The sequence below is a fragment of the Carettochelys insculpta genome, chromosome 5 (assembly GCF_033958435.1).
Source record: "Carettochelys insculpta isolate YL-2023 chromosome 5, ASM3395843v1, whole genome shotgun sequence".
Classification (NCBI taxonomy): Eukaryota; Metazoa; Chordata; order Testudines; family Carettochelyidae; genus Carettochelys; species Carettochelys insculpta.
In genome coordinates this window covers 125,425,566-125,440,683 of record NC_134141.1, presented here as the reverse complement: position 1 = coordinate 125,440,683, position 15,118 = coordinate 125,425,566, and the positions used below count along the sequence as shown (strand labels likewise).

Here is a 15,118-nt window from a genome sequence, read left to right as displayed (position 1 = left end):
TATAATACAGACACTGAGATCTGTTCAGGTCTGCGAAGGTTCAGCTAAAGGGAGTTGCCTCTGCACCCAGGTGCACATCCCCAGTAGGCCCTGAACCCCAGATAAATCCATCTTATGCTCTAGAAAACTTTATAGAGGGTAAGTTCTTACTGTTTTTCTTCCTCAAGGTAGAGAGTGCGACACATAGGGGCTCTCCCTCCCCGGTTACAATTATTTACACTGGGTTCATTAATCAGCGATTCTATTAAGCTGTACAAGTTAAGTGGTCATAAGAGATAGCAGACAGAATAAAGTAGGTTACTAACCAAAATAAAACCCAACAAGCAAGCTAAGCTTAATACACTGAAGAGATGAGTTACATGTAATATCTCACCCTCGAAGTTGTTCTAATAGCTTCCTTCCTCGACTGAAAAGCCTCTCAGTCTGGGCCCAATCCCCTCCCCTTCACCCCAGTTCAGTCTTAGATGTTTCCAGCATTCAGCTTGGGTGGGGTAGTAACCAGGGAGAAGGGACAACCTGGATGACCTTACCTTTAAGTGGGGTTTGCCTAAGGCGAGAGGCCATTCTTTCAGCTATCGTGAAAAAGGAGCCGTAGTTTTAAATGGATTGCAGTATGGGGTCACCTGCCTCTGCAGTACTCCCATCTCCACACTTCATGGGCTGACCCACGTCTGCAGGAAGGCTAAGCTCATTTTCTCTTTGCTAATGGGCCGTTATAGCCCCAAAGTACCATTAACAGCCCTCACTTACAGGGCTGCTTTAACAACACTGGTGTATAGTCCAGAATCCTCCCTTGTTGTACAAGGATGATATGTGCATACAAATGGGAAAATCTTACTCCATAGCCTATAACTTTTCCAGTAATATCTTACATGAGGTAGTTGGCGTAAAACATATCCCAGCGACGTCATTCATATCCTTGGCCTATTTTCATGAAGCATATGGAATGCCCTGCGACAGCAATTGTAACCTGCCTCTGTGTGTGTGGTAACCGTCTCCTCTATATGTGAGCCATGGAGGCTGTGAATCTACCACTGCCTCACCTACGATGCCTGGCTCACCATCTCAAACTGTAGAGACTTGGGGTGTTGGCTCCAGAAGCCCCAGTTAAGTGCTTGGGCTTGCCTGAGATATCAAGCCTGTAAGAAGATGGTGGCTGCTCTTGCACCATTGAAGTCAATGGGAGTTATGCGTCTGAGTTAGTTCTTCATGGAACTTCTTTGGAACTGCAAGGCAAGGCTAGAGCTGGTGAATTCCAGCAGCCACCCATTCCTAGTCTTCTATTAAGGAAAATGCAGAGGCAAGTGAATGTTATGTGCTCTGTCTTTCAGTTGTTATTTACTGGGATTGAACCATGACAGCTGGGGTACTCCAGGGGCCAGCTGGAAGTTTTGGCCCGAGGCAGAAGAGACTTGTAGAAGTCGTATGCTCCAGACAGAGTACAAGGGCTAAACTCAAATTAAGCCTCCTTCGAGTGGTTTAAGTTTAAAGGTGCTAAGTAGAGGCCAGGCCTGAGCAACTTGCTCTTGCAAAGGTTGGATGCCCCAGGTTATACCCTGCTCCTTGAGGGTGCAACTTGCAATGTAATAAACAGTTGAACCATTGAAAACAGTCAGGACTGCCCTCTTGGGCTACGTCTACATGTGCACGCTACATCGAAATAGCTTATTTCGATGAATAACGTCTACACGTCCTCCAGGGCTGGCAACGTCGACGTTCAACTTCGACGTTGGGCAGCACCACATCGAAATAGGCGCTGTGAGGGAACGTCTACACACCAAAGTACCACACATCGAAATAAGGGTGCCAGGAACAGGTGCAGACAGGGTCACAGGGCGGACTCAACAGCAAGCCACTCCCTTAAAGGGCCTCTCCCAGACACAGTTGCACTAAACAACACAAGATCCACAGAGCCGACAACTGGTTGCAGACCCTGTGCACGCAGCATGGATCCCCAGCTGCCGCAGCAGCAGCCAGAAGCCCTGGGCTAAGGGCTACTGCACATGGTGACCAGAGAGCCCCGCAGGGGCTGGAGAGAGAGCGTCTCTCAACCCCTCAGCTGATGGCTGCCATGGCGGACCCCGCTATTTCGATGTTGCGGGATGCGGATCGGCTACACGTGCCCTACTTCGACGTTCAACTTCCAAGTAGGGCACTATTCCCATCCCCTCATGGGGTTAGTGACTTCGACTCTCGCCACCTAACGTCGATTTCAACTTCGAAATAGCGCCCAACACGTGTAGCCGTGACGGGCGCTATTTCGAAGTTGGCGCCACTACTTCAAAGTAGCGTGCACGTGTAGACGCGGCCTTGGAGAACTAATTGTGCCTCATTAGCCATGTCTACACGTGCACGCTACTTCGAAGTAGCGGCACTAACTTCGAAATAGCGCCCGTCACGGCTACACGCGTCGGGCGCTATTTCGAAGTTAACTTCGACGTTAGGCGGCGAGACGTCGAAGTCGCTATCCTCATCAGGAGATGGGGATAGCGCCCTACTTCGACGTTCAACATGGCTAATGAGGGTTACACAGCTACACGTGTTGGGCGCTATTTCGAAGTTGAAATCGACGTTAGGTGGCGAGAGTCGAAGTCGCTAACCCCATGAGGGGATGGGAATAGTGCCCTACTTGGAAGTTGAACGTCGAAGTAGGGCATGTGTAGCCGATCCGCATCCTGCAACATCGAAATAGCGGGGTCCGCCATGGCAGCCATCAGCTGAGGGGTTGAGAGACGCTCTCTCTCCAGCCCCTGCGGGGCTCTATGGTCACCGTGTGCAGTAGCCCTTAGCCCAGGGCTTCTGGCTGCTGCTGCGGCAGCTGGGGATCCATGCTGCGTGCACAGGGTCTGCAACCAGTTGTCGGCTCTGTGGATCTTGTGTTGTTTAGTGCAACTGTGTCTGGGAGAGGCCCTTTAAGGGAGCGGCTTGCTGTTGAGTCCGCCCTGTGACCCTGTCTGCAGCTGTGCCTGGCATCCCTATTTTGATGTGTGCTACTTTGGCGTGTAGACGTTCCCTCGCAGCGCCTATTTCGATGTGGTGCTGCGCAACGTCGAAGTTGAACATCGACGTTGCAAGCCCTGGAGGACGTGTAGACGTTACTCATCGAAATAGCCTATTTCGATGTTGCTACATCGAAATAAGCTATTTCGATGTAGGCTTCACGTGTAGACGTAGCCATTCTGAGGTCTTGCTTCCCTGGCCCGCCCTTGGTTAGGTATATCCATCTCAGGAGTGGTTATGGGGAAGGATTCTGGGGATGGTCGGTTTGCTGCAACATCTGGATAAGGTCTCCATAAGCAACAAGCTAACCCTGGATGGCTCCAGAGGTAACTGTGGTGGGGATTATGCGGGGGGGGGGGTGAGGTGGGCACCATCCATGTTCCTCTGCCTATCCCTTCCATGTCCATGCCCATGCCCCTCCCCCCAACCCACCACTTCCAGTGTGTGCTGGGCAGTTCCCACCTCCTCTGGAGCAGCATGGCATAGGAATAGCATGAGCTAGGAGGCTCACACTGCTGTCAGGCTGTACCACGCCGGGGGAGGCCCTGACGCTCATCGGAAGCGGCATGGCCCTGATGGTGAATGCAGGGGGAGGGCAATGCTTGGGGGGGTGCGTGTGGCCCCTTGTGCACCCTCACCCATTGCCTATGGATGCCTCTGTGCCTCTGTGCGGTGATCAGAGTAGCCTGGCACCATTTAACTATTGCCTCTGGCAGCTAGCATGGGGCTTGGCTATATTGACTGGCCAAATAAGCAATCCTGCCCTTCAGGAGAGAGGACTGTTATGGCATCCCTCCAAACCAGCTGTCCCCAGTGCAGAAAAGCTGGGGTGTGGGCGGCGGGAATCCTAAAGAGAGAGAACATACCTGGTTGTGCTTCTGGGGTGAGCCTGAAAACTTCAGCCACACAAATCCCTGCTCTGGCGAGGTTCTGGGTGCCTGGGGAAATTGTCCATTCCAACTTGACAGGGTGGGGGCACAGGAGACATTTGAACCTCTGCATAAGATTGTTGCACTCTTTGTTTCCTGCCACCCTTGAAGCAACAGGGCTGCAGAAATGCGACAGAAAGTAGAGCCAAGGTCACTGTGTCATCCAATGCCTGAATGAGCCACAGGCTGCTCCCAAAGGGAGAACACCCCGAAGTAACTAGTGGCTGGTATTTCAGAGCACTTTATAACTTCCTCTTGGTTGTGCAGCGCTTGATGAGGGAGTAAGGAAATGAGCTAGAGTCTGTAAAGTCTTCATTTAATGAAGTTGGTGACAATTAGTGGTGCCACTGTTGCAAAGACCACAGAGACACTCGGCCAGAAAACTCATCGCAGCTCGGCTATGTCCAGTTTCCCAATGGACACCACCTCCCCTTCCCTTTAAAAGGAAAGACTTTTCTTAATGAAAGTTTAAGTGATTAGTAAGAAAATTTAGTAACACAAAAGCATCCTTTTCTCCTGCAAAGAACCACCGGGGTGGCTCCCGGTCTCCCAGCAGGCAAAGTGAAATACCTGCCAGGGACCTGCCGAGGAAATGGCTGAACATGTGTTGCAAGCACCACAAATGTATCTCCAGGTTCTGGGGCAGCCTCCATCCTGGGAAAACTAGTGGTAGGAGGTGCCTCAGCATTGCGCTGTAGAATTTGCTGCACAGTCAACTTTCCACTCTCTGGAAACAAAAGGGAAGTAGCTCAGCTCCTTGTTAGGGGAGGGGTGAGGGGGTGTCTATTTTGAAGTTCCATTTTCATGCTCTGAACAAGGAGGGATTGGGAAAGGGCTGATGTGTATCTTTTTGGAATGCAAGGATTCCACGCTAAAATGTCCTGTGACTTGACTTCTACTTTCGGTACCACTAAAAGGGATGAAGTGTCATTCTTCCTGGCTTGTCATGTCACTGCACAAAATCCAGGGTTGGTTTTACAAGTCAAGGCAATACCTGTGGAGATGGAGTTGGATGTATGGGTTCAACCTTGCTAGCCAGTGTCCGTCTGTCCAGCCCAGCAGCTGGGAATGGCTGAGCTACAGTTGGCTCAGATGATTTTTGTATTGTATTTTAACCTTTGCATTATACTGGTTTGCACAGTGCTGTAAAGGTGCACATGCCTTCGCAAGTCAGATTATAAAGTTTGTTTTAACCAGTTTTCTAACTCTTAATTGCTAAAAACAAACAATACAGCTCTCATATTAACTGAAATAGTTTTGAGATGCTGAAGGGAATTTTAACTAACTGGGTCCATCTGCAACAACTTTTTGGGAACAACTGCAGTAGCCATGATGATAATGGGTTACTTTCACCTCCAATGGTCTGTAAAACTAATCTGAGTTCGGGTCTACACTATGAGGTTAAGTAGACCTACATTAAAATGCACAGGCTGCATCTTCTGACTTTGAACACGATGGGTTTTGCTTGCAGCCAACTTCTGGGCAAAATGTGGCATATATTTGAAGTTACAGAAGCCAAGTGGCACAAAACAACACAATTCAATAACTCCTCCAGTCCAGACCTAAGACCCACCTTCCTGCTGGAATGCTGGCTGTCACATTCAGAACTGATACTGACATGAAAAGTAGATGATTATACTTTAATTTAAGGACCTGTCCAGCTCTCCCTTGCTGCAAGTAATATTTACCTTCAGACTTTTGTGGTTTTTGGTGGATATGAAAGTTGACCCTACCTTGCCCTGGCAACGTGTAGGGACATGTGCCCCACCTCATGTTGTGAATCTGCCTCCCCCCTGCTGTTGCGAGTGAGTACAGGGGTATGGATCCCTGCTGTATGTGCCCAACTCCCCTAGTCCTCCAGGCTGTATCATTTGAGGGAGGCAGCTTGGGGGAAGAGGTGAGGCAGAAGTGGAGGAAGGCCTGAGTCAGAGGAGGTATTGTCCCAGCCAGTGTTGCCTGTAAGCTGAGTGCTTGGGTGACCACCCAGGAGAGATTTGAATGCTGTGCATCTGACTAGCAGATCACCCACAGTGGGCAGTGTGTGGTTCTATGGGTGGTGCATGTCTGCACAAGCCTTGGTGTGCATAATAAAATTTACTCCACCCATGTATGGAAAAAATTAGAAGGAACCCTACGCTTGACCCTCCCCCGGCAGGCACAGAGGGGAGTCTGGCGGGGGGGGGCAGTCACATGATGGTGCCCCCCTCAGTGTCCTTGGAAGCCAGTCATTACTGCAACTCTGTTCTCGGTGACCATCACTCCCACTAAGCAAAACCAGAGAAATATTTGTCTATGTAAAGTCAATGGGGAGTCACACAGTCGATGATGATGATGATGTTTCCATCTATTCATTTTGAATAAAAGTCTCTTTCAACCCTTTGGCTCAGTCTCCTTCCTGCAAAGTGAGGGGCACCATACACCCAGCCCCACCACTGTTCTGGGGAAAGCTGTAACCAGAGGAGTGCGTTCCACCGACTCCCATGCAGTTGCCAAACTAGAGCAATTCAAGGGGGAGAATGACTCTGGGAAGCAAAGGGGCTGCAAGCAACATTGGGTGATAAATTACCCAGGGGGTTGGATGAGGAGAGGGCTGCAGAATTGGTGTATTTTGGGGGCTGGCTATGTGGTGTGGCTCAGGGAGTGAGTCCTATTCTATCTGGTATGGGTAAGCTTTCTACTCGTATTACAGTGGCACGTAGAGGCCCTGGCCGGGAGTGAGGGGCAGGGGATATTTTGCTGTAGAACGGCAGATACTGGGGAACTCATCCCTTTCTCAAAGAGCTGGCAGCCTGAATAGCTGAGGAAGACAAAGGGTGGGCACCGAGAGACCTAGCACGGTACCCGTGGTCACACCACAGGACAGCAGCAGAGCTGGTAGCAGAATCTAGACCTCCTGTACCTGGGAAAGGTGGAGGAATTCAGAGGTGACGGAGTGGGTTGGCTCACAAGGACGGGTTAGAAGGGCTGAACACGTGTCTTGTGGCACAGCGGTGGCGAGGGGAAACGAGCAGCCAGAACCTGAGGAGGTGGTTCTGGAGGAGCTGGAGCAAGAGCTGGAGCCTGGCACACTCGAGGTAGGCGTACGCCAGGTTCTCCCTCACTGCAGAAGGGGCAGGAGTTGGGATGGGGGTGAACAGCGCCAGTTACATGCCCGTGTTCACGGCCCTATGAAGGCACTGCCAACTGATATCCCCAGGGGGGGCCGCAGGACCAGGCTGGACTAGAGAGGTGGCCACTCACTGACCAAGAGGGGGAAGAAGCCCCTCTCTGACCTGGTGGGTTGAGCCTCACCCCATCCCCTTCCCTGACGGGAAGTCAGGGAGTGGGACTGCCTGTCTAAAAGCTGAGCCACAAGCCCAGTTGGAGGCCAGCCACTGGAGGAAGCCCGTGTTGGTTCTGAGCTCCCAGACTGGGAGGCCAGTACACCCCTGCAGGAGGCTGAAGACTGGCCTGGATTGCCGGGCCTCACTGAAGAGGAGCTTGCAAGCCAGGATGGAGACCCTGCTCTACCCAGGTATGCAAGAACCCAACCTGAGGCCCCTTCAGGTGTGACCTGCCGGGGGGGTGGGTGGGTCTGGAAGTGGCCAGGGATAACAGAGTCAGTGTGTTGCAGTGTGGGTTGCCGCTGAGCTCAGTGGCAGACCGCTTTGCTGCTGTTGGACCCTGGGCTGGGGCGCAGTGGAGGGGGTGGAGCTTGTGCCCCATCCCTAATCCATGGGTGGCAGTCGCCCACTCTTGCTGTTCTAGGTACACACCTGGCTTTGTCGGCCCTCTGCCTTACTAGGAGGCCTGACATTTTGCTGCCCCTCCCTGAACCAGGGCCTGGGTCTAGTGAGGCCCAAACTCGGGCCAAGGCCCCAGGTGTTGTTATAAGACTGATATGAGGGCCAGAGCACAGTTCCAAGCCCTGAGGGTTAGCTAACATCCCCATTTTACAGATGGGTGGGGGGGTGGCTTTGGCACCAGGCAAACAAGTGACTTGCTGAGGTCACCCAGCAAGCTGGTGGCAAATCCAGGAACAGAATCTCAGCTCCTAAGCTCCAATCCGGTGCTGCATCCCTTCGAAAGAGACTGCTTAGTAGTCAAAGATCCCATTCCACCAAGCACTCACCGATACCATGGGCTCCAGGGTTTCATTTCTGAAATCAGTGGGATTTAAGCAGCTGCTGAATTGGGGCCAGATGTGGGCTAGCTTTGTTTTAGTGATTACAACAGTCACTAATATTGCTGAGGGCCAAAATTCTCATTCACTGGTCTGAATAAATCAGCCTGAAGCCAATTCTTACCACCCTTTGCAACTGCCTCAAACTCCATCCCAAGTGGTGGCGGCAAGGACTTGAAGGCCTCTGCAGAAGTATCACCTGCTCCTTTTCAAAATGCACTACTCCGTTCAAAGCAATTCCTCAGCCAACAACAAAGCAATTTGAAAATAAAATAAAAAAATCTTGGAGCAAAAGAATTAGTGTATGATCAAGGAAATCTTCTAATGTACCCATAAAAAAAGCACCCATGTCACTTTGACAATGTCTAGATTATGGCAGTTTGTTGCCAGAAGTTTTGTTGAGAACCAGAAGCACAGCAGAAAGAGCTGCCTGGAAGCCTTGTCTGTTGACAGAGGGGTTCCCCCTCCCCCACCCCCGCCCGGAAGGTCCAGACCAGCTGTCTGTCGACAGAGGCATTATGCCTTGTGGGGAGTGGGATAAAACTGTCAACAAAAGTGCTTCATTCTGTTGATTTACTGTCGACGGACCACCTTGGGAATCGACACTCCCCAGGTTTTGTCAACAAAAAAACGCCGGTTTTGTTGACAAAACCCTCTAGTGGAGACATAACCGTGGAGTTGGGCAATAACCCAAGTACAATCCGTATTTCTGTATGTTATATCCATACATAATACCACAACTAAGAGGTCAGGCTTTGCACATCATGCCAGACCACAGCTGACAGGCTGCAAGAGCCTGGTCGAAGGGAGGTATTCTGGGGACTAGCTTAAGGACTTTCTGTTTCCCGGCTAGTTTTTCAGAGTGCAGCCCAGCAGCCAGGTGAGGCAGCTGTGGCTCATTAAGGACCAGCCTGCCAGGGAGGGCCAATTAAACACACATTCTCAGGGAAAGGTCTGTTGGCCCACTATAAAATGTGCCCCCCCCACCCCACCCCAGCAGGGGAAAAAGTTGTGAGGTGCACATGCAAGAAAATGGAAGGCAGTAATGAGAGAGGCATCAGACACCAAGGGATGCTAAGCCCATGGTTGAGGATGATGACAGGCAGGACATTTGCAAGCCTGAGGACCAGACTGCCAGAGGGAATCAGTGAGAAAAGTGGCCCAGGGAAAGGTTGCTGCATGGGGCAAGGGCAAAAGCCCTGTACAGCTGCCTCTCTTCTAGGGTCCCCGGGCCAGAGCCCAGAGAAGCAGGCGGGTGGGCCTGGGCTCCCACCTGCCTTCCCCTGGCGGGCTGTCCTGCCTGATGGACGAGAGCAGCCCAAGGACTGCTGAAGGGGGTTTGCTTACCCCTCACGTAGAACTTGCCGGTGGCGAGAGTGGCTTGGTGAGTGGGGACTCTTGCCTGCGGAAAGCCCCAAGGCAATAAAAGAGCCACTGTGAGTCTCTGAGGCAGACACGAGACCGCCTGGAAGTGCAGAAAACCCTAAAGGGACTGATAGGGACTGTGTCACAACATGGACTTCTTCAAAGGACAAAAGGTATAGAAATATCTTTTACGTGTCGTATTTATAACTCCATAAGAATGGTTCTGTGCTGTGGGAAGTATGATCACTGGTCAGTGCCTCACAGAGAGGCGTAGTATCCTCAGAAACTAACAGCTCCCTATTTTTTCAATTTCTTACCTGTTCAATGCTTAAAACTGACTAATACAATTGTTACGCTACCCAAGAAAAGTAAGCAACTTCATCTAAGTCAACCGGATAGTCTGTTAGCAGGATTGGGGTTTTATCAAACAGCTCCCCTTTGTAACTGCGCCATTTGCCAGCGGGGAGGTACACATCTCGCTCTTGCTTGCCCAGCTCCAGGACAGGGGCCACCATGAGGGTATCTCCAATGAGAAACTGGGAGTCAATCTTATGAGCAAAGTCATCATTGGGAGAAATCCACCAGATGGGCCGTATGAGGGGGTCTCCCGTGTCGGTGACCTCCCCAGCCAGCTCCAATAAGAGAGGGGCGACCAGGGACTCGTGCAGCTCTGTGAACTTCTGTGCTATGTCTATCACTTCTTTGTCATAGAGCCAGGGGGGTATTGAGAACTGCATGGAGGGCATGAATGCCGACAGCTCCAGCCAGCGGATGTACAGCTCCTGGTCTGGGATTTCAACAGCGCCTTCCGTCTTGTTTGGCAGAAAGTTTCCTCCAATCATGTCCGGTAGTATGAAGGGGTATCCCAGCATGCTAATGGTGAGCACGGTAGGGATCAGGGACTTGAGGCCAAGCTCATATCCCCAAACCGAGTCACGGTCGATGATGCGGAAGAAGCAGGAGATGTTTTGGGACTGATAGCCGACCCTGACTTCGGCAAGCTCATAGAATGGAATGGCCATTTCCGTGTACCGTCTGGACCAGATGCTGGGATCTGACAATGGTCTGAAGGTGCTGAACTGCTTTGGCAGGTAGCTCACCTCACCGGCATCAAATTTAAAGGACGCTATGCCATACTTGTACTGCAGGTGTTTCAGGTGGCTCTGAAACCACTCCCTGGCCGCGGGATTGGTAAAATCCAGTATGGCCCCAATACCGTTCCACCACTTTACCATGGCGGGCAGTTGCCCTGTCGGCTCCTTGATAAAGAGCTGCCGCTCTATTCCCACGCCAAAATTGGAGGAATTGTAGTTGATAAAGGGATGCGTCCACAGGGTAACTTTAAATCCCTCTTCTCGCAGCGTTTTGAACATCTCTGTCACATTAGGGAACTTTACTGGATCAAAGTCGAAGTCGCCATAAGTCTGCGTGTAGGTGTCATCGATTTCAATATGGCTGCAATTAAAACGGTACTTTTTAATCTTTTCTGCAAAACGCAGCAGCTTATCCTGGTCAATCTCGTTTTTGTAGAGAGCCCATGTGGACCAGATGGGATACCGGAAGGCATTTTCTGATGGGATCTTAGAAGGCTTGTTGAAGTACCTCCGCACCATGTATTTGTGAATGGAGGTCACGTCCGAGCCGACGCAGACACGGTAGCTCAGCTCTGGGAAAGGCTGCTGCCCAAGGGGAGGTTTGTAGGGAGAATCCTTATACCTGGCCTGAAAGAAGAGCGACCGTTCGCTGGCGTTGAACCCCAGGTGGAAGGGCACCGAGTCACTGATCTTTATAGCTGCTGCTTTCGAGGACAGCCAGTACCTTTCCAAGATGCCTCCAAAGCTGTCCCTGAAGGAATACACGTCACTTGTCACAAAGGGCATGGGCTCATGGTACCCCGGGAGTCTGATTGGCCAGTGCTGGACGCTCATCTCGCAGCCCCCGTACCAGTGAGCGTCCTCCCAGAACATGGTGTGCTCGACCACCGTGTCCACCACAAACTCCTCCCAACGGACACGGTAACACATCACCGTGTCCTTGGGCTTGACCGTCTGAATGAAGAAATTCAACTTCCCCTTGTCTGATCTGGTGCAGGTAAAATCTCCTTTTCCTTTGAGCAAGACTCGAGGTCGAGGGCTCCTGACCGGAAGGCCAGTCTGAAGACCACCTCTCCCTGTTGGTTTTTGATGATGAACCCATCCTTCCTCAGGTCCATCAATTCCATCTTCAGCTGCTCTGCCTTCCCGAGAGAGGCCGTGTAGTAGCACCAAGCCACCACCGCCGCAATGAACAAGAGGAGCCCAACAACTATTGCCCCCATCATTGGCTTCAGCTCCGTGGGCGGCTTCTGTTTCACTGGGGTGGAGCTTTCAGGCAGGAGTGTCCCCCCAGCAGCCTCCTTTTTAGAGCTCCTCTTTCTTAACCGATGAACAGGCTGATTTTCCATGACGCCTGGGAGCTGACCCTTGTTGCTGGCAGCGTTGTTTCTCACTGTGATGCTCTGCTCTCGCTAGTCAAGGGGAAGGAAGAAGAAGATCAGTTATTGTGTCCCCTTCCAACCCATTTAGTCCTGCAGCACGGACCCTGACATAGAAGAAGGGGTGAAATGTTACAAAAAATCCACTAAATGAGTGCAGCTAATGAAGCAAATCATCTCTCTTGCCACTTCAGTGCAGACGCCCTGTCTGTGCTGCTTTTGGCTGCTCTGCTCCAGGCTCTTACTTTCTGCTCACCAGCAGCTGTGCGAGGCTGATTATAATGCTGCTCACCCAGACGGGGACCTGCCAAGATTCCCACGAGCATCCCTTGGCTGCAGTTTGGCTCAGCTCAGCCAAGCTGGGAGGAGGGGGTGGGGACAAAGCCTGCTGGGGAGAAGCAGACAGGACTCTACAGAGAAACAAGGGCAGGCACCAGACAATGCAGGCTGGCAGCTTCACAGTGCTCTCTGGCTTCTAGTCCTTTGGTCAAGTAGATTCCTGGATGCATTTCCCCGTCCTCCTGTATCACGTTGTTCTCATTCTGTATTGACTCTGATCACGCCAGCAGCGAGACATTTGCTCTCCTGGATCAGTTACGATGAAGTGAGGTTTCATTTTGGACAGGGCCCGGTAGTCATAGCTGCCTCATGGCATGGAGGTTAACGTCTGCGCACTGCTCCCGGACCGCCAGCCAGCTGCTGACAGGAGCCAGCAAGCTCACATAGGAGCTATTTATATCCTCACCGGGTAGGCTCTGGTTCAGTGCAGTACCTAAGCAGCTTGGGTGTAGGACACAAATAAGTCATGTTGATCAGACTGAGGGTGCTGAAGCTAGCGGTGCCGACAGCCACCGCAGGCCCTGAGGCAATATGGAGGGAAGCCCAGCTCCATGTCCTAGAAGGAGCGGGGCTGAGGCCAGTCAGTCCTAAGCACCACCTGGACCGTGGTGCTGACCCCACTCCCACTCCCTGACAGCCACATCCAGCCAGAGCAGCATACGGCATTTCAAAGGGGCCTGGAGCTCCAGCCACCACTGCCAAAGTCACTTCACTGGTGGCCAGAGCTCTGGGCCCCTTGGAAAGGCTGGGTCTGGAAACACCTGCTTCCTTTGACCTTCCTTGCCCCGTACTCCCCATTGGTGCGTCTGGCTGACACTTGTTACTCAGGGGCAGATTCAGTTTTCTGATTGGCCGAATTGCTGTCACGTGACCCTTTAAAACCTTCTGGTGATTCAAATTTGAGTGTCACTCCATGGGTTGAGAAATGCTGGCCTAGACCACCCCTGACAGGTGTTTGTCAAACCAATGTTGAAATCCTCCAAGGACGGAGGTTCCATTTCCCTTGGAAGTCTGGCTGCAGCTTAGCATCAACACGGGGTTGGGAAGCAAGTCCTCAGGTAACAAGGTAATAAGCTCAACCTCCTTGGCTAGGCAACATGCATCTCAAAGTGTTTTTCCATCGTTCTTAACGACTCAGAATCTCAGTAGAGTAATGCCAAGCTGTGTGAGGGGCCATTAAAAATGCCATAATCAGTAATTTCAATGTCAGTCAGAAAGGCTTCCAAGTAACCTCCATTACCTGCTGTGTTTGGAGGGGGGAAGGATATTCTGGGCTTCTGGCTGAACTTTGCCTGGCCTCAGCTTTGCTGTGACGTGGCCTGAAATGGAAAAAAAGATCAGCACTGAGCAAAAAATCCTTTCTTATACCTAAATGGAATAACCTTTGCAGTAGCTGGACATAGTTAAAAACAATGAGCAGTCCTGTGGCACCTTAGGGACTAACACATTTATGAGGCCATGAGCTTTTGCGGGCAAAACCCACCTCGTCAGATGATTTGGAGTGGAAATTACAGACTCCAGGGTATACATAACAGCAAACCAAGTTACCTGTCAGTTGTAGGACTAATGTTAATGAAACCAATTGAGTTAGGCTGGGTCTGGCTCATTCATAGCATGTGATGTGGAAACACACATATCTAAAAAGGGGAACTTGCCTTTGTAATACATTAACCAGTTAAGAGATTTATTCAAGCCGAAGTTGATAGCGTTGAACTTTTGTAAATAAACTCCAGGTCAGATGTCTCCCTCTGTAGTTGGGTGATAAAATTGTTTTGGAGAAGAATGGTTACTTTTAAATCCATAATGGACTGTCCAGGGAAGTTAAAATGTTCCACTACAGGTGTATGTGTCTTATCATTCCTGTGGCCTAATGTGCCCATTTATCCATTGGTGTAGAGACGTTCCGGTTTGGCTAATATACACGGCAGAGGGGCATTGTTTGTTTCATTGGTTTAGCTGTATTGTGGCATTACCTGGGAGCTCCAGCCATGGTCCAGCTCTTACTGTGCTTGGTACTGCACAAGTACAATGAGCAAAAGCATCTCTGCCCCAAAGAATTTACAATCTAGGATTTTCTATCCTTGGAAAGTAACAAGTAAGAGAAAATTGGGATCAAGAAATAACCCAGAGGCTCAGGTGTTTTAGCACCAAACATAGCAAGTAAGGGGACAGCAAACATGGGCCTGGCCAATAGGAAAGGACAGAAACCCACCAACACCTCACCCCTTCAAGTTACTTTTAGCCTAATGCTGGCTGCAGGTTTTTACATGAAAGCTTTCTTTGTTCTGTTGTTGAAAAATGACATTTTTCTTTCAAAATTGAAAACTTTCATGATAGTGTTTTGGATTTTTTTTTCCCCCAAAAGGTTATATTTTAACCTGGTGAAATAAGAAAACAAAACAAATAATCAACTTTTTCTTTTTCTATTTTTTCAGTTCATCTTTTTTTTTTGATGCACTCATCTCCCAATTTCCAGTGGCAACATAGGGGAAATGGGAAAAGGGCAAGAAAAGGGAGTCAGGAAAATGAAGAAAAAGGAAGAATTTCCAAGCAAGTTTCCAGTAAACCTTTGAGTAAAGGAAAACTTGTCCCCATTTCAAAACCTGCAGAACAAACCTACAGGTTTCATAATTTTCCAAGGTTTTGTTTTTTTGTTTTTTTTTTTTGGGGGGGGGGGTGGCATCACTTTTAAAACATCTCTTGTCACCCCAGCCTTACAGTGCCCTCCCTTCTGCAAGGTGAGAGCAAGCCCCGTACTTTCAGCGGTACAATGCCACAGGAGTGCCTGTTGCATGGGGCAACGTGCTGTCCCCTGCAGTTCTCAGTTACTATTGCAGTTTATCAAGGGGA

General features: G+C 50.5%; 1 protein-coding gene across 1 annotated transcript; it reads right to left on the bottom strand.

Annotated features, from left to right (window-relative positions):
- Positions 1-8,140: 8,140 nt before the first annotated feature.
- Positions 8,141-14,461, bottom strand: LOC142013266 (myogenesis-regulating glycosidase-like). Its single transcript, XM_074994426.1, is given in 2 exon segments — positions 8,141-11,548; positions 11,551-14,461. Coding segments are annotated over 2 exon segments (2,091 nt in total). The 5' UTR covers positions 11,900-14,461; the 3' UTR covers positions 8,141-9,806.
- Positions 14,462-15,118: the final 657 nt, after the last annotated feature.